The 18,348-nt window shown below is 42.0% G+C and overlaps 1 protein-coding gene across 11 annotated transcripts in view; it reads left to right on the forward strand.

The window, feature by feature from the left end:
• Positions 1 to 1,910: 1,910 nt before the first annotated feature.
• SYNRG (synergin gamma) overlaps positions 1,911 to 18,348 on the forward strand; it is a 91,684-nt gene continuing 75,246 nt past the window's right edge. For 8 of the 11 annotated variants that reach the window (XM_056126636.1, XM_056126639.1, XM_056126640.1 and 5 more), the window contains exons 1-3: positions 1,911 to 2,021; positions 7,103 to 7,143; positions 10,012 to 10,133. In XM_056126636.1, coding sequence (XP_055982611.1) covers positions 1,936 to 2,021; positions 7,103 to 7,143; positions 10,012 to 10,133 — 249 coding nt within the window. In that variant the 5' untranslated portion in view covers positions 1,911 to 1,935. The remainder of the gene's footprint in view (positions 2,022 to 7,102; positions 7,144 to 10,011; positions 10,134 to 18,348) is intronic. The other 3 variants (XM_056126638.1, XM_056126644.1, XM_056126641.1) reach the window with 2 other exon arrangements.

Here is an 18,348-nt window from a genome sequence, read left to right on the forward strand (position 1 = left end):
GACCCCAAAATATCAAGCGCTATGCTTCTCATGCAGCCAACTCCAGTTTGAATCCCTGGCACCACATGTGATTCCTCAAGTACCTCCAGGGGTCACTTCTGAGAATAGAACCAGGAATAGCCCTCTCAGCACAATGGGGTGTGGCCCAAACTGCTTGCTTGTGTCTGACAAGTTGTAAACTTGTAACAAATATTCCTTCAGCAGACATGTTATTTACTTAGAAAATCAAGACTTAATAACAGAATTCACTTTTAAAATGTAGTGATAGAAATAAAAGAAGAAATTAGACTGGAGATGGGGCTTAGCGTAGAACCTATTCTTTGTATGCACCTTGGGTTCAATCCCTGGTACCACAAAGGAAAAAAAATATAGGCTGTACCATTTTGTTTGTTTTGGAGCCACATCTCTTTGTGCTTGGGACTTATTTCTAGCCCTTGGCTCAGGGATCACTCCTGGTGGTGCTTAGGGGACCATATGTGAAATGGCTCAAATGGGGGTCTGCCATATACAAGTATTTAATACATGTATTATCTCTTTATCTGGCACATAATATTTTAAACACAGGATCAAAACACAGACATCACAGGGAGAGTATTCAACCCATATTGAAAATGTCTTGAAAGATTGATATCCTGAATTTAATTTCCAGGTGCAGGAATCAATATACAAATAAAATATTTTAGAAATATTGCATCTGTGGTCCTTGATATTACTCCCATTATTTGACTTTTTAGTTATTTTCTTCTGTGTAAACCACCCATCCTTAAATGTGGCTTGGTAAACCAGCTTCACCTTAGATTGTCAATGGGTTGATTACTGAATTTGGTGCCTCTATATCGGAACTAATTTGCCACAAAAATATCAAGGCTTGAAAAGGAAGGAATGAACTTAATATAGGAGCTGATATTACAGGAGTTAAGACGCTTGGCTTAAATGTGGCCCAACTTCCAGATCAATCCCCAGCTCTTCATGTGGTGCCCAGAGCAGGTTCTGATGCAGTCCCAAAACAAACAAAAAGCATTAATAAATGTGTTAATTGAATAGCTGGTCTAGCAAAAAAAGTACTCACAAGGTGACCTGGCAAATGTTGCTATTTTGACTGGTTTTCTCATCTGTAAAGTGTTCATACACTGAAATACTGAGGAGTGTAATTTTAAGTCACGGCCAGTGATTTGTGCCCAGTAAAAGATCTAAGGCAGGAGAGAAAAAGCAGATTGCTTGAAGGGCTTGAAAAAATGCTTACACTCATACTGAAGGTCTGAAAAAGTTATACAGCAATTAGATTAGTAAAAGAAATAATCAGTAAAACTATACCGGGGTAGGACTAGTCTGCCCTGTTTTTGCTCATGTTTACAAGTGTAGGCAAAACGGATTACTGGTGCCATAACAGAACCAAATACTTGGAAGGTTTAATAGATTTATTTGGCCTCGAGATTTGGGTTAACTAAATTAACATTTAACTTCCTTCCACTCCCGGAATGGGTAGTAAAAAGAAGCTAAGAGCCTCCGGAGAAAAATTGAATTTGATATCTTCAACATTCTCGAGTTACTAGGGCTCGGGATCCATCCCCATTGTTATAAGTAAAAAGTATAACAAAGACTTGAATATCCAACATCCGGTTTAAAAAATAGCTTATTTCCACTACCCCCAGATGATGGTTTTCAACTAGAGAAACAGTGATGCTTTTCTGTGCGACCTCCCGCTGGACCCGCCCGCCGCCCTTGTTAGAGAGTATGAATGGGCTCCCCGGCCACGGCCCTTCGAGACGTCAGCCGACCTCGCAGCCCTGGAGCCCCGCGCTGGGCCACGTGACGGGGCGGGCGCAGAGTCACGTGGGCGTGGGCATCCCGCAGTGCAGGGCGGGGCCGGCGCCTGCCCCGGAAGTGGCTGGCTTCAGCTGTCAGCTGGGGCGGCGGCGGCAAGCCGGGAGCAAGATGGCGTTGCGGCCGGGAGCGGCGGCGGGCGGCGGCGGCGGCGGTGGGCCCGCGGGAGCTGGCGCGGGGGCCGCCGGGGGAGGCAGGTGGGTGTCGGGGCCGCGCCGGGACTCCGCGGGGATCCCCGCCGCGCTGACACGGGCCCGGCGCCCGCCGCGACCGGGGATGCGGACGGTTGTGGCGGTTTTCGCCCACCCCGACTGTGCCTTTCGGGCCGAGCGGCGGGCACCGGCGGAGGGGCAGGTGCATCCCGGCGGCCGGCTCCCGGGGTTCCCGGCTGGAGCCGACGCGCGGGGCGAGCGCGCGCTCGGGGCCGGGAGTAGCGTAGGGGAGAGGGGGAGGGTCCCCCGGCTTCTGGTCCTGGAGGGGCTCTCCGGGGTGAGCGTGGACGCGGCGAGCGATGGTGGGGGGGGTGGACCCCCAAAAACCTGGTCCCAAAGCGAGCTGCGTGTGTGTGCGTGCGGCTCGGCTTTTGCAGCGCTCTGGCCTTTCTCCGCTTCCTAAAACACGCCTGGAGCCGCAGGGAAAGCTACAGGCCTTTGAATGGGGATAGGGGCGGTCGGAGACTGGCTTGCAGTCAGCACAGCCTGCAGAACAAAAAGCTTCCAGACTTTGACTTAAGCTGGAGACGGTGTGTCAGCAATTGTCTGTGGCTCGCCGAGCGAGCCGGGGCTGCGAGGCAGAGGATCACGTATGCAACGCCGGACAAGCCCTTCGTTTCAGGAAATATTTTATCGCAGCGAATGTTCACCCCCATTTCTAGCATGACCTAGTTCTGTTTTGTTTTTATATATGCCAGTGCATACCGCATTCACACTTGGAGAGAAAGCTTGTTGTCTTCAGAATCCTGAATTACTTGGGGGAGGACAGCGTTCCTTTGTTTTTGTTTTGAAATAGATACAATGTTAATTTCGGACCATTTTGGACGCTACAAACACTGTAGTGTTTCAAGTTACCACCTCCTACGGTTGCTCGTGGAAGAGCAGACTGTTTTCCTTTCCTCAACACTTCTTTTGACTTTGTTTTTAAAACTTTTGTCTTGTAGTTTCTTTTTAAGGGAGTGGGACTATGCTTGGTGACTCTTGTGTTCCCAGTACTTCTAGGCGACCGTGCCTGTATGCCAGGCAAGAATCATGACCTCTATACTCTCTCTTGTCTTATAATTTCATTAGACCTTTTTTTTCAGTTGGGGTGGGGGGTCCACAGCCCGCTGTGCTCAGGGCTTAGTCCTGGTACTGCACTCAGGGACCACTCCTAGCGGGCTCTGGGCAATATCTATGGTTCCCGAGATGAAACCCGGGTCTACCATGTGCGGTGGGTAGGCAAGTGCCCTTCCCATTGTAATATTTCTCCAGCCCCTCAAGGGTTAGACTTTTTTTTTTAATGACTACTCGTTAGAAGTTTGTTTCCAGTTGGAGAATAAAATGACATATATAATCTTTATTTTCTGTGTGAAGTGATGGTTTCTAAAAGATTGCTGAGTGATATTCATTTGATAAAGTAAGATTTATTCTGGCAACAAGATACGGAAGAATACAACCTTAATATAGTGTTCTAGGCCCAGATATTCAACTTTTTGGAAAGGAAGGACTTCAGTTGTGGAAAATTGGGTTTACTTAGTTCATGGTATTTTAATATTGTTGGTCTTTGAGTACAAAATTTAAAAATAAGTGCTAACTCGGGGCCGGAGCCATAGTACATTTGCCATAGTAGGGCATTTGCCTTGCATGTGACCGACCCAATTTCAATCCCAGCTTCCCATATGGTCCCCAGAGCACTGCCAGAAGTAATTCCTGAGTGCAGAGCCAGGAGGAACCCCTGAGGATCTCAGGGTGTCACTGCCACTCTCACTGTCCTCTCATTCATTGATTTGCTTGAGTGGGCACCAGTAAAGTCTCACAACAAATTGTGAGACTTGTTACTGTTTTTGGCATATTGAATACATCATCAGTAGCTTGCCAGGCTTTGCCATGAGGGCTAGATACTCTCGGTAGCTTGCTGGGCTCTCCAAGAGGGATGGAGGAATCGAACCTGGGTCTACCGTGTGCAAGTCAGAAGCCCTACCCGCAGTGCTATTGCTCCAGTCCATCTCAGGGTATAAAGCAAATAAATAAATGCTAACTAAATTATGATACAATTAGGGTGATTTGTTTTCATTTCCCCACCCACCCCCCCATGATTAGTAATATGCATTCCAAAACACTAGAGCAGCCATTTATCTATAGGGAACTGTAGAGCCCTCAGGATAGTCCAAGGGGCTATAGCTGAAAATAACATAAATGAGGGAACACAACAGGATTCTAGAAGGCCAAGTTTTTCTCAGTCTTGGTTCCCTCCCAACCTTGTTTCCTTCCTGTCATTCCCATGTTACTGTTTGTTCCTCAGTCTCATGCCATGCCCGCCCCCCCACGTTCCCATAATTTTCACCTGTGGCCCCCTTGGAATATTCTGGGGTCCATGTGGCCCCAAGTTGAATAATGCTGCTCTGGAAGATATGGGCAAAATAAAAGTGGTTAAGATGACCTTTACCTTGAAAAATACATGGTAAATTATATATGTTGGACACTCTGAGGCTGAGTTACTATGTGGAAAAAATCTTGCGGTTTTTCAAGAGTAATGATGAATGAGGGCTTGGGTAAATTTATAAAGAAGCTAACATTGTGGTAGCATAAAAATTTTAGCAGGAAAAGAGAAGAACTAGGTAACTATTTTTTTTTTTTTTGCCGGAGAAAATCCATTGAACTATTACCTAACTGCATTTCTCAGATGTCTCACTTCTGAGAAACTAAGTAAAAAGCTGTGTCATTTTTATTATTATTTGTGTCCTGAGTGGGCTATTTGTGTGTAGATGATAAAGTTGCATAAAAGTCAAATTGAACCTGAGAAGTATTTTTAAGTATGGCCAAAAAAAAAGAATCTTTAGATAACAATTAGCCTGTGTACTTTTGATATATTATCATTTATGAGCTCGTCTTTTTTCCTGCTTTTTAATAAACTTCTAAGAGGTCAGAGCAATAGTATAGCAGGTCAGGTGTTTGCCTTGCATGCGATCAACTATATTTGATTCCCAGTACATACTAAAAAAGAAATAAATATTTTAAAATAAACTACTTAAGGATTTCCTATTTTCACTTTCCTCTACTCCACTTCGAGTACATCCAAATGCATAAAAAAGAAACATTCTACATATATTTGTGGATTCAAGTGACTCTGAAGACAAGACAAGCTATTTCAGCTGGGTCACATTTAGAGAAAGAGAAAGGGGCGAAAAAAATCAAAGAGATGATTTTGTAGAGTGGGAAGACCTAGGGACAGAGGGAACAGGAGGTGGACCAGATGGACTGGCAATAAATGGGGGTTTTGTGAGCTGAAATTGAGGAAGGAGAGAGCCTGGAATATAAACAGGAAAATCATTTTAGGAGGGAATTTGTAGAGTATTTTTCAACCTTGGAGTGACCTTGGTAGTTCTTTAGAAAGATGTATTTCACTTGTGCTGTTTGAGATGATTTAAAACAGGATATTCTAAGGGGACCAGCAACCAGTAGTTAGGACAACGGTCAGAAAAGAAGTCAAGAAACACTTCAACATTTTTGAAGAGGTTGACCAGCGTTCTTTTCAACTGCAAACTGGCCTTTATAACCAAGGCAGTAGGCCAGTGGTTTCCAGTCTTTCTAACTTGCAGGCCGATGCTGGTGGTTAGGTATGCCAATTTAGAGGACTCAAATGTGTATAAGTGGGAGAGTTGCACTGGGAAGTCAAGTAGCAGTTCTGGTTGAAGAAATGAAGGTGAGGACCAGAGAGGAGAGCTCAGGGGAATGAAGTGCATGCTTTGCATGGGGAAAAGGCATGGGTTCTGTGGCACCCTAACACCTGGCTGGGAATGTTCCATAAGCAAACGACAACAAAAACAAGAGAAGGCTTATCCAACTAATTTCAAAAGTAACCGAAACAGAAGGTTGATTGAGATAGGTATGGGACAAGCTCACAGTTCTGCTATAGGCAGATTTATAGAGAAACAAGATAGAATAGTGGTTATTGGAGGTTGGAAGAGATTTATTTTATATTTGAAAGAAATTAAGGTCTTAAAGGTTCTTTAATATGCTTTTTAACCATGTATCTTATATTTAAATCATTTTTCTTAAACCAGATAGCTCTGGTCTCAACTTTTATGTTTAGCTACTTATATTCTGTTATTTCCTTCAAGATTCAGCTCAAAAAGATAAGCTCCTCAGAACTTTCCAAGATGAGTCCATCAAATGAATCCTTTTTATTTCGATTAGTGTTCTGGACTCTCTCTGTACTTAGTACACACTGTCCTATACTAAGGTTACTTGCTCGCATCTGTGTCTTCAACCAGATTGTGAGCTATTTTAGTCTTTTCATGTAGTAGGCATCCAATAATTGTTCACTGAACTGCATCTGATCGAATCCTTTCATTATATTGAGGGGGGAAATTGGGATCAGGGAAGCCATCCAATGGCAGAACCAGGACTAGTTTCAGTACCCATCTCTTCTGATATAAAAGAAATTTTCCAGATGGGGCCAGATTGATAGTACAGCAGGTAAGATGTTTGCCTTGTATGCGGCTGACCTGGGTATGATCTCCAGCATCACATATGGTTTCCCGAGCACCGCCAAGAGTAACTCCTGAGCATTGCTCGGTATGACCCAAATAGCCAAAAAAACTGTACGGCACTATCCTCCCGTTGTTCATCAATTTGCTCGAGCAGGCCCAGTAACGTCTCCTTTGTGAGACTTCTTGTTATTGTGTTTGGCATATGGAATACATCACGGGTAGCTTGCCAGGCTTTGCCGTGCAGGCAAGATACTCTTGGTAGCTTGCTGGGCTCTCTGAGAGGGGTGGAGGAATCGAATCTGGGTCGGCCGTGTGCAAGGCAAATGCCCTACCTGCTGTGCTGTCACTCCAGCCCAGCCAAAAAACAAAAAAGAAAACAACACAAAAAGCTTCCCTGAAGTCTCATAGGTTTTCTGTTGTGGATGTGCAGTCTGTATTAATGTCAAATGATTTAGAATTGTACCGCAGTACAGACACCGTGGCTCTCTACAGTTCTCTCAGAGAGCTATGTGAAAGTTTTCTTGTTTTGTTTCTAACGGCATGTTTTATTTGAATTATGAAGATTATAATATATTTTTGTTCTGTTTTCAGCTTCATGTTTCCTGTTGCAGGTGGAATAAGACCCCCTCAAAGTACGTGAAACTTTATATTCTGACCTTGGTTACTATATGCATAAATAGTAAGTTCTGTTGCTGTCAAATAGGGTAAGATTTTTTTCTATAGTATCGAACCTATATTATTGAAATTTTTTTATACAGAAACATCATGCTGACATATGCTTAACCTCATTAACAAGAATATTTTTTGTACAGGAGTTAAAAGACAAGTGACAGCAGTTCAGTGAGCTGTTATTCTCTGACATCTTTCTACTGTCTTGTTTTGTGCTATTTCTTAGGCAGGGGCCATGTCTGCCTTACACTTGTCAGTACCTTCAGTACCCAGAAGGAACATGACAGTTTCTCTGTATGTGTTTGCTGAGTGAATGAGTGAATCTCTTTCCTAATGCCATGTTTCCTTGATATGAACTTTGTCTTATTATAATTATGTAATTATAATTATACACATAATAAACAAAAAAATACACATTCTGATATACAAAAAAAATCACATTCCAAGGCCAGAGCCATAGTACAGTGGGTAGGGCACATGCCTTGCACATGGCCAACCTGGGTTTGATTCACAGCATCTCAATCTCATATGGGTCCCCTGACCGTGGTGGGAATGATTCTGCTCACAGAGGGTCTGACATACCCTCTCCCCTCTAGATAAGCCAAGCTGCTTCTGAAAACAAAGCTGCTGTTCTCACAAAGCCCATGTTGATGGGTAATTGTAACCTAGTTAGAGTAACACTTTAGGTCACTCAGCAGAGATGAGAGAGATAGAATTGCGCACTAGCAGGTGGTTAGTTGCTCAACTGACCTTGTCTTCTATTATAATCAGTGATAGGGGTCAGGTTTCAGGGAAATTTTTCCAAGGGTCAGTTGTATTCTTTACATTATGTTCACTTTTATGCATTATTTATGTGGCCCAGATTTCTATCAGAGAACTTGGAATCTTGTTCTGTAGAAAGGCATTACAGTTATGTGCTTCTTATTATTTTGCATATTTATAAAAAAGGTAAAGGTAAAGGCCCTCCCGTTGATCATCGATTTGCTCGAGCGAGCCCAGTAACGTCTCCATTGGAGACTTTGTTGTTACTGTGTCTGGCATATTGAATACTCTCGGTAGCTTGCCGGGCTCTCCGAGAGGGGCGGAGGAATCGAACTCGGGTCGGCCATGTTGGCTGCGTGCATGGCAAACGCCCTACCGCTGTGCTATCGCTGCACAGCTTGCATATTTATAAACTTTCAAATTCTGCTTAATGGAGTGAGGGACCAGAGAGGTAGAACAAGAGGTAAAGCACTTGCCTTGTGCGCAGTGACCCAGGTTCGCCCCATATGGTTTCCTGAGCCCCTCCAGGAGTGATCCTGAGGGAAGAACCAGAAGTAAGTCTTGAGCACCACCAGGTGTGCTCCAAAAACAAACAGAAAAAGTCTACCTATCTGAGGAGTGAAAGAACACGAAAGCCAGGGGGTTGCCAATGTATTTTTCTTCTGAAACTTGGAATTGTTTTTGAGCCTTTTTAAAAAAGATAAAATGTGTTAGAACATATTTTATCATTTGAAGTTTTTAAATTATGCATTGTTTTTTCAAAACATACTCAAGAAACAACAACAGGAGTATCCATAAGATTTCAAGAGATAAAACCTATGGGGACCAGGAGTTTGGAGTGATAGTACAGTGGGTAGGGCATTTGCCTTGCACATGGCAGACCCAGGTTCGATCCCCACATCCCATATAGTTCCCCGAGCACCATCAGAGGTAATTCCTGAGTGCAGAGCCAGGAGTAACCCCTGAGAATCACTGAATGTGAACAAGAAAAGCTAAAAACAAACAAAAACCTGTGTTGCCTTTTTTTTTAAATGTGGGGATCCACTCCACTGTTGCAAATGGTCTTCTCCCTATTGTGAAAGGGGCTTGAGAAGTGGGCACCACACCACATCAGGCAATGTCTATAATTCCACCCAGTGCTGTGGATTGAACTAGGGCTTTACACATGCAGTGTATCTGCTCTGTCATTTCAGCCACACCCTCAACTTTTCACCTGTTTGCTTTTATGCTTTTAAACGTCTTAAGCAATTCACTTTTAAATTAAAATTACCTGCAGAGCTTATATTCTTAACCACTATTGTATTTGTTATCTACTGCCTCATAGAAGATACCCAAAAACTTAAAAAAAAAAAAGTCACAGTGCAGGTGGTGGGAGCAGGAGTCTGGAGCGACTTCACTAGTCTTTGTTGCTTGTGCTCCGAGCTGGAGATTGCAGTACACACATCGTTGCCCAGGATGACAGGCAATTTTGTGGTGTTATCTCCAAGATCTGTTTCCAAGACATCGATGGCAAATTTGTGCTGCTTTTTAGCACAAGACTTGTGTTCATTGTAGCATAGATTTCCCCACAGGACTGCTTGAGAGTGTGTCCAGCAGCTGCTTGACAATGCAATGCTTTTCTCAGAGCAGGTGATCCAGGAAGCATGCACCAAAATGAATACAGAATAAATATTATCTTAACTTTACAGATGAAGTTTTGTAGCTTGCCCAAGATTATACTGCTGGGTCAGTGGTAGAGTTTGAAGTCTGCCTCACCAGGGAGCCTTCTGCTCTTTCAGCCAGTGGTGCCAGTCTGCTTCTTAAGTAACAAGTCTTTTAGGTACTTAGGGTTTTAAAGAAACTTTTGAAACACATTACCTTTATTGTTTGTTTTTGTCTTCGGAGCATGTCCCACAGTGCTAGGAAGGGGAGGCATTGATTCCTCTCCTGTTTATGGGACTTCGTGATACAGGGGATCAAACCAAGGCTTCTTTGATGCCAAGCATGCAAACCAGCCCAATGAGCGCTCTTTCCAGCCGGCTGGAGAGAGCTACAAGCACGTTGACTTTAATGATACCTTTATCTTTCAGCAGGCCTGATGCCAATGCAACAACAAGGATTTCCTATGGTCTCTGTCATGCAGCCTAACATGCAAGGCATGATTGGAATGAATTATGGCTCTCAAATGTCCCAAGGACCTATTGCTATGCAGGTACTTGTTTCCTTACACGTAATTTACAAAGTGAAGGTTTGTTATGGATCAACATACAATGAGCTATATGCTAGGAGTTTAATGGGATACATGGAAATAAGTGTTGACCACAAATTGTGGCTTTCTCTTAAATAACATGATACATTCATAAGAGTCCGGGAAATGAACAAGGTAAACCACTTGAAGAAAATATGGTGACTTGAGAATTTCAGAAATTCAAGACATCTTAGAAATTCAGGGATGTGATATCAAGAAGTTGCATTGAGAAGATATACCACTATGCTCAGAACAAGAGCAGTGTTGGCACCAGAAATTGTACAGGAGTTAAGGCAAGTACTCTGTGGATGACCAACCCCAGTTCAATCCCCAGCAGCACATGGTACCCTGAGCGTCACCTGGGGGATGCTGAGTACCACAATACATTGAAGGATGAGCCAAGAATCTCTGGGAGGGGCCCCAGGCCTTCTGAGCACCACTCATGATTACCCCCCACCAAAAAAAAAAAAAACCCAAAACAACAACAAAGAATTACTGTTCTAAAGAACCAGTAATTTGGAATGTTCAGAGACTTCTTGATAATGAATTATCTAATGCCTGTAACTACATTTAAAGTAGGTAAGGTAAAGGTAAAGGCCCTCCTGTTGTTCATCGATTTGCTCGAGCGGGCCCAGTAACGTTGGAGACTTTGTTGTTACTGTGTCTGGCATATCAAATACATCATGGGGAGCTTGCCAGGCTCTGCCGTGCGGGCGAGATACTCTCAGTAGCTTGCCGGGCTCTCCGAGAGGGGCGGAGGAATCGAACTCGGGTCGGCCATGTTGGCTGCGTGCAAGGCAAACGCCCTACTGCTGTGCCATCGTAGTGTTTCCATTTTTCTGGTGAGGAAACTGAAGCTTTGTAAATGTGCCACAAAGTATAGAAAGCAAAAGGTAAGTCTCCAAGAGGTTGATCATACTTGTGAGTTTCCAGTAAATCTATAGTTGACCATAAAAATATACATTTTTTTAAAAAAATTTTTTCCTTAACAGTTTAGGGAGCCATTAAGTGTTTTATTAATTTTTGGGGGGAGGGTTTGCACAACCAGTGGTGCTTAGGGCTTAATCCTGGGTCTGCACTCAGGGATCACTCGTGGTGGGGGCTCAGCAGACCATAGTGGGTGCCATAGATTGAACCTTTGGTGTGTGGCTATGTACCCTAGGCAGACACCCTACCCAATGTGCTGTCTCTCAAACCCCTCATCAAATGGCTTAAAACAGTGGAATGATATGGTTGGTTTTATATTACAGAAAAGTTTTACAGAGTTAAGTGGAGAATGACGGGAGTGGAGAGGGGAGAGCAAGAGAAAATGTAAGAAAACGTTTTCACTTTGTTAGTGAGATGTTGGTTTATTTTATTTTGGTTTTGGGGCCACACCTGGATGTGCACAAGGCTTACTCCTGGCTCTTCACTCAGCGATCACTCCTGGGTGAAGCTCGGGGTACCATACAAGGTGCCTGAGATTGAACCCAGCTTGGCCACCTGCAAGGCAGACACCCTATCTGCTGTACTATCTTTGAGGCCCCCTGAGGTTTGTTCGTGTGTTAGCAGAGAGATAAAATAAAAGATAAATGTTTTTGAGTAAGATTTTTATTTAGGAAATAAAGCCAATAGAACTTGCTAAGTGATTGGATGTTGAAAACGAAGAAGGTGGTATTAAATGTATTCCCTGCTTTGTGCATATTTATTAGTGTATCACTTCAGGGAAATTGTTTGTTGTGCACATTGTTAACTTTGAAGACCCTTCTCAACGTTCAGGTGGGGATGTACAGAGGTAGTAAAATAACCAGAAACTCAGGATTTCTCACTCTGGGCTGAAAATGAATGATTTGAGAATCACATAGAAGTGAATTGATGCCATAGTGATGAATTAGAACATCCGAGAACACTACAGATGGAGAAGGTAGTCTAGGGTAGCGTCTATGGGATTTCAATTTTCATTAATTAATATTTTAATTTATGGGGCCTTCAAGCTCAGTAGTCACAGAAGCTACTTCTGGAGATACTTGGCCAATCTGGTGGAATGGTCAGTGCTTGGGCCCAGTGGTGCTTGGAGGCCCATTTGGTGCCGGGAATTGAACTTGGTTCCCTATGCACACAAGACATGCACCCCTACCTCCTGACCATGTCCTTCCACCAGGATATCAAGTTTTAAATCTACACTTGTGTGTAGGGGAAGAAGTAATTTTTTTAAGTGTGGACATTGGTGTCAGACAGCCCTAAAGTCAAATCTGAGCTTTGCCACTTGCCTGTAAAACAGGATGCAGTAATTCCTGTGAATTGAATGAAACATAGAAGGGAATGAATGAGAAAATTGTTTAAGGCTGGAAGGGAAGGGTGTTGGAACATTGTATGACTAAAACCCAATCACAAACAACTTTATAACTGTGTATCTCACAGTGATTCAATTAAAAGGAAAAAAAATTTTAAATTTTTTTTAAATTTTATACCTAGCACTCAGCTGGGAAGTGGCAAAAAAAAATTTATTAATGTTAGTATAAGAAGTAGTCACTCTAGTAACTTGCTATTTTCTTTTTCATACCTATCTGACTCTGTTTCCATGCTTTAATTGATTCACAATTCCCATTCTGGTTAAAAGATTCTTTATAGAATAATAATAGCCAGTGATAATAATAACCACTATGTATTACTTACATACAATTCACAGTGTGCGTTGTATCAATCCTTATGATAATGCTAACATAGATAATATTTTTTATTTCCATTTTATAAAGGAAACTACAGAGATTCAGTCATTCTTTCAAGATCATAAAACTTGATTCAGAGCAGAAATTTAAACCAAAGCTATCTTATATTTAAGAGATTAGTTCTTAGTTACTGTGCTCCCCAAACTTTGGTCATTTGTGTATCACCCTTTTTGTGTACTTTTTCCCCTAGTGTCAGGTTTTAAACCCAGGTATACATATTACCACCGGGTCGTATCTCTGGCATCTTACCTTCATGATTTTTGCCACTTGTTATTAGCATTTTAACTGAATTATTAGAAATTTTGTGGGTGGAAGGGAGTAAAAATGGAAGTTTGGGAGCCACATTCAAGGCTTATTCTTGGTTCTGCGCAGGTATCACACCTGGTAGGCTCAGGGGACCATTTGGGGTGCCAGGAATCGAACCCAGGTTAGTTCTGTGCTAAGCAAGGGTCTTACCTGCTGTATGATTTCTCTAATCCCTTAATTTACACTTCCCTAATGGAAAACGTCCAAAGAAAATTCTGAGAGCTTTTCTTGATATTAATATTATAATATCAATATTTTAATATTGAAAAACAATAGGAAAAGGGAAGACTTCAAATCAAAAAGTTGTAAATTAAAGATACAGTTTTCTTTTTTTAAGTAAAGAAAACCGCATTCTCCAGGCCAGAGTGATAGTACAGAGGGTAGGGTGCTTACCTTGCATGCGACCAACCCAGCTTCAATCCCTGGCATCCCATGTGGTTCCCCAAACAAGCCAGGAGTAATCCTGAATTGCAGAGCAATATCCTGAGCATCTCTGGCTGTGACCCTTAAAGTAACAAAACCTATTTCCTGATTGTTGGCTCTTTACTTCATGGATAATGTCCCTTAATATACAAAATGTTTGATTTTTTTTGTGAATTCCAATTTGTTCTAAGTTCCTTTTGTGTCATATGCAAGAAACCATTGTCAAATATCTTGTGAAAGCTTTTGTCCTGTTTTCTTCTAAGGGTTTTACTGTTTTAGGTTCTTGATTTATTTTGAATTAACTTTGATGATATGTTCTATGAAGGCCAAACTTCAGCCTTTTGCAATGTAGATCTAGTTTTCCCAGCAGCATTTGCTGAAATTCCAGTAGACGGGGGTCACACCCACCACCTGGCCCCCTGGCGCCGTGTAATCCCATCAGCGGCCAAGACTCAGACGATAAAATCCAGCTCCTGGAACCAAGCGGCCGCAAGTGCGGCCACGCGACATCTTATCAGGACATCTTTTTATGACATCTTATTATCTCATTCCTACTTTGGACAAACTTGCAGGCTATCGAATGTTGCCTGCCCACAGGGCAGAGTCTGGCAAACTCCCCGTGGCGTACCAAATATGCCAAATACCAGTAACAATGATGGGTCTCATTCTCCTAAAGAGCCTTGAATATAATCTCAGGGCTAGGATGAAAGAGACGTTACTGGGGCCTGCTCGAGGCAATCGACGAATAACAGGATGATGAATGAATGAATGAATTTGCTGAAAAAGAAGTTTTTTCTTTAAATGGTCTTGGTACCCTTATTAAAATTATTTGACCGTATATGCCACTGCTTGTTTCCAGATTCTGTGTTCTGTTTCTGTAGTCAGTATATCTGTCTTTATGTGAATAGCACGTTGTTTTGATCACATATAGTTTTGAATAGAGAATTTGGAAATAAGAAAATGTCATTCCTCTAGTGTTTTGTTTGTTTTTTGCTTTTTGGATCACACTCAGCAATGCTCAGAGGCTACTCCTGGCTTTGCATTCAAGAATTAACTCCTGGCGATGCTTGGGGAACCATATGGGATCCTGGGGATTGAACCCAGGTTGGCCACATGCAAAGCAAACACCTACCCGCTGTACTAGCGCTCCGGTCCTGTGTTTTGTTTGGTTTTTTGAGCCATGCCAGGAAGTGCTAGGGATTGAACCCAGATCTGCTGCGTGAAAGGCAAGTGCTCTATTCTCTGGACTGTTTCTCTGGCCACACATCCTTCATTTTTTTAAAAAAAAAAATTTTAAATTAGATTTTTACTATGAGGTACAGTTGTAGATTTACAAATATTTGTGCTTGGGTTTCAGTTATACAGTGATCAAATATCCATCCTTTAGTTTTCATTTCAAAACTCTTGGGCCATTTTGGGTCCCTTGGGATTCCATATGAATTTGATAATGTTTTGTTTTCATTAAAAACCAGTGCATTTTTTTTTATTTATTTATTGAATCACTGTGGGAAAGGTTACAAAGCTTTCAGGTTTATGTCTCAGTCATGCAAATATCAAACACATTTCCCTTTTAAAAACCAGTGCATTTTTATAGGGATATCATCTTTAGATTGTTTTGGGTAACACTGACATTTTAACAATGTGAACTCTGCCAAAAATTGATATAGGATATGTTTCTTTTTGTTGTTGTTTAGTTCTTATACCAAGGTTTTGTACTTTTTTGTTATACAAGTCTTTGCCCTCTTTGGTTAATTCTTAAGTATTTCCTTCTGTGTTATTTTGTATATTTTATTTTGGGGTAGTCTGGCAAATGCCAAGGAACGAGGCAGTGCCTGGGTTTTTACCCTGACCTTCTGGGTTTGCATTTGCTCAGCCATTAAGCCCCATTAAGCTCTTTTTCTCTGACTGAAGTATTTTGTTCTGTTAAAAAAAAACAAAACAAAACAAAAAAAAAAAAAACAGAACCTTTTTTTTTATGACATCTTATTGTCTTATTTCTACTTTGGACAAACTTGCAGGCTATCGAATGTAGCCTGCCCACAGGGCAGAGTCTGGCAAACTCCCCGTGGCGTACCAAATATGACAAATACCAGTAACAATGATGGGTCTCATTCTCCTAAATAGTCTTGAATATAATTTCAGGGCTAGGATGAAAGAGACGTTACTGGGGCCTGCTCGAGGCAATCGACGAATAACAGGATGATGAAATGAAATGAAATGAAATGAAATGAAGTATTTTACTCGTTTTGATGCTTTTATAAATGGGACTGTTTCTGTATTTTTTTTCTTTTCAAAATTGTTTGGTGCTTGGTATGTAGAGAGAGCACTATTTTTTTTGCTGTAAGTTGACATATTCTGTTACTTTGCTGAGTTTGTTTATTCTGACATCTTTTATGAAGTTGTTAGTATTTTCTACAGAAAAGATTTTTATGTAAGGCATTTGCCTTGTAAGCAGCTAACCCAGGTTCAACCCCCAGCATCCCACATGGTCCCCCAAGCACCGCCAGGAGTAATTCTGAGTGCAGAGCTAGGAGTAACCCCTAAGCATCGCTGGGTGTGACCCAAAAAAGAGAAAAAGGAAAGATTGCATCGTCTTCAGTCTCATGCTTTTACTTCTTTGTAATTTGAGTACCTTTTATTCTTCATGCCTAATTGCATGAAATACTATGTTAAATAGAAACTGAAAGTGGCTATCTTGAGAGAAAAAGCTTTTAGTCTCTTATCATAGAGTGTGATGTTCATTGTATGTTTTTTGTATATTGATTTGTTGAACATTATGAATGGTGCTAATTTTGTCAAGTTCTTTTTCTGTATCTAATGATGATTAGATAATGATGATTCTGTAGGTTTCTCCCTTTTGGTCTGTTAATTTTTGTATTTCATTGCTTTTTTGGATTTTCTTTTGTTTTCTGGCCACACCTGGCAGTTCTCAGGGCTTAACTCCTGGCTCTACCCTTAGGAATAACTCCTGGCAAGCTCAGGAGATCATATGGGGTGCTGGGGATTGAACCCAGGTCAGCCGTGTGGGTCGGCCGCTATATGCAGAGTATGTGTTTCAGTCAACTGAGCCATCTCCCCAGCCCCTGAATAAGAATGAAACTTTCATAGAATAAAGAATGCCAGGCCCAGGGCCACGAAATTAAAAGTTGTCTCTTTGTCTTAATGGCTTCACAAGAGACTGGATTTGTGATTTGGGTAGGGATTATCTCAAGGCTTTCTTACTCAAGTGAAAACTATTTCTGTTTTCCCAAGAAAAGTCTTTGTGAGAAACTGTCTCTGCCTAACAAAACTTGTTTCCCACACACCAGTACATAAGCTTGGAACAAAGGATAACTTTGCAATTTTTTTTATCATAATAAAGACCACAGATCAATAATATTTTTGTTCTTGGGAAATGCATTGTAAGAGTATGAAAGAGGCATGAAGAGGCATAAATACACATCTTGTACTCAGATGATTCAGGAAAGAGTCACCAAAAAACAAAGGGAGAGAAGAAATGTGAAGAGAAAAGAAGTGACATGTTAGCACTGAAGGAAGCTGGGGTCTCATTGCTACGTTGCCACTGTTGTGTACCTGCAGTTTGCCACTGGGCACAGAGCTAAGCTTTCCACCTCTGAAGTCCCAGCTGAAAGGGCTTAAAACCCAAAATATAAGAATATTTATGTTAGTGTCAATAACCTAAATGGTTTGTATAAAATAAAAAATTCAGGGTCAGTGTGATTTGCAAAGATTTGTTTGAAACATAAAATTCAGGTCCAGGGAGATTTGCCTTGCATGCAGCTGTTCCCTGTCTAATCCCAAGCCCTGCCGGGAGTGATCCCTGAGCATTGTGAAGTATGAGACCAACTATCATCCTACCAAAAAAAAAATTTAGGATGGGCGGATACTTTAAAGTGCTGGAGAGCTGTGACTTAATGCGACTATTTGTGGTCCCCTGAACATCATGGTGAGAGTCAGCCCTGGAACCTCCCAGTGTGGCCCAAAGACAAACAAAAAAGCTTAGGGTTTCCTAGCTCTGCACTCAGGAATCACTCCTAGCAGTGCTCAAGGGACTGCATGCCGGGTATCAAACACAGGTCAGCTACATGCAAGGCAAGTGTACTACCCTCTATACTATCTTTTTTGGCACCCACCTCCCACCAATATTTTTATTTTCCCTTTATTTAAACATCATGATTTAGGGGCTGGAGCGATAGCACAGCGGGTAGGGCATTTGCTTTGCACGCAGCCGACCCGGGTTCGATTCCCAGCATCCCATATGGTCCCCTGAGCACCGCCAGGAGTAATTCCTGAGTGTAGAGCCAGGAGTAACCCCTGTGCACTGCCGGGTGTGACCCAAAAAGAAAAAAAAATCATGATTTACAAAGTTTTTCATAAATCAGTAAAAGGCATTTAATATTCCAACACCAACCCCACCAGTGTGACCTTCCTTCCAGTATGTCCCCCTTTCCCCAACCTCACCCCAAGCCTGCCCTTTTAATAGACACAACATTTTTTTTCATTTTTTTCCCTTTATTTTATTTTATTTTTTTTTAAAGTTGTAGATTTACAATTTTTTGTGCTTTGGTTTCAATCATACAATGATCAGATACCCATCCCTCCACCAGTGCCCATCTTCCACCACCATGGATAATATCCCTCCCACCCCCATCCCCCCATCCCCCCGTCTCTGTGGCAGGGCAATCCCCTGTGTTCTCTCTCTCCTTTTGGGTGTTGTGGTCTGCAAAAGAGGCATTGAGTGG

This window comes from Sorex fumeus, unplaced genomic scaffold (assembly GCF_029834395.1).
Source record: "Sorex fumeus unplaced genomic scaffold, SorFum_2.1 ptg000063l, whole genome shotgun sequence".
Lineage (NCBI taxonomy): Eukaryota > Metazoa > Chordata > Mammalia > Eulipotyphla > Soricidae > Sorex > Sorex fumeus.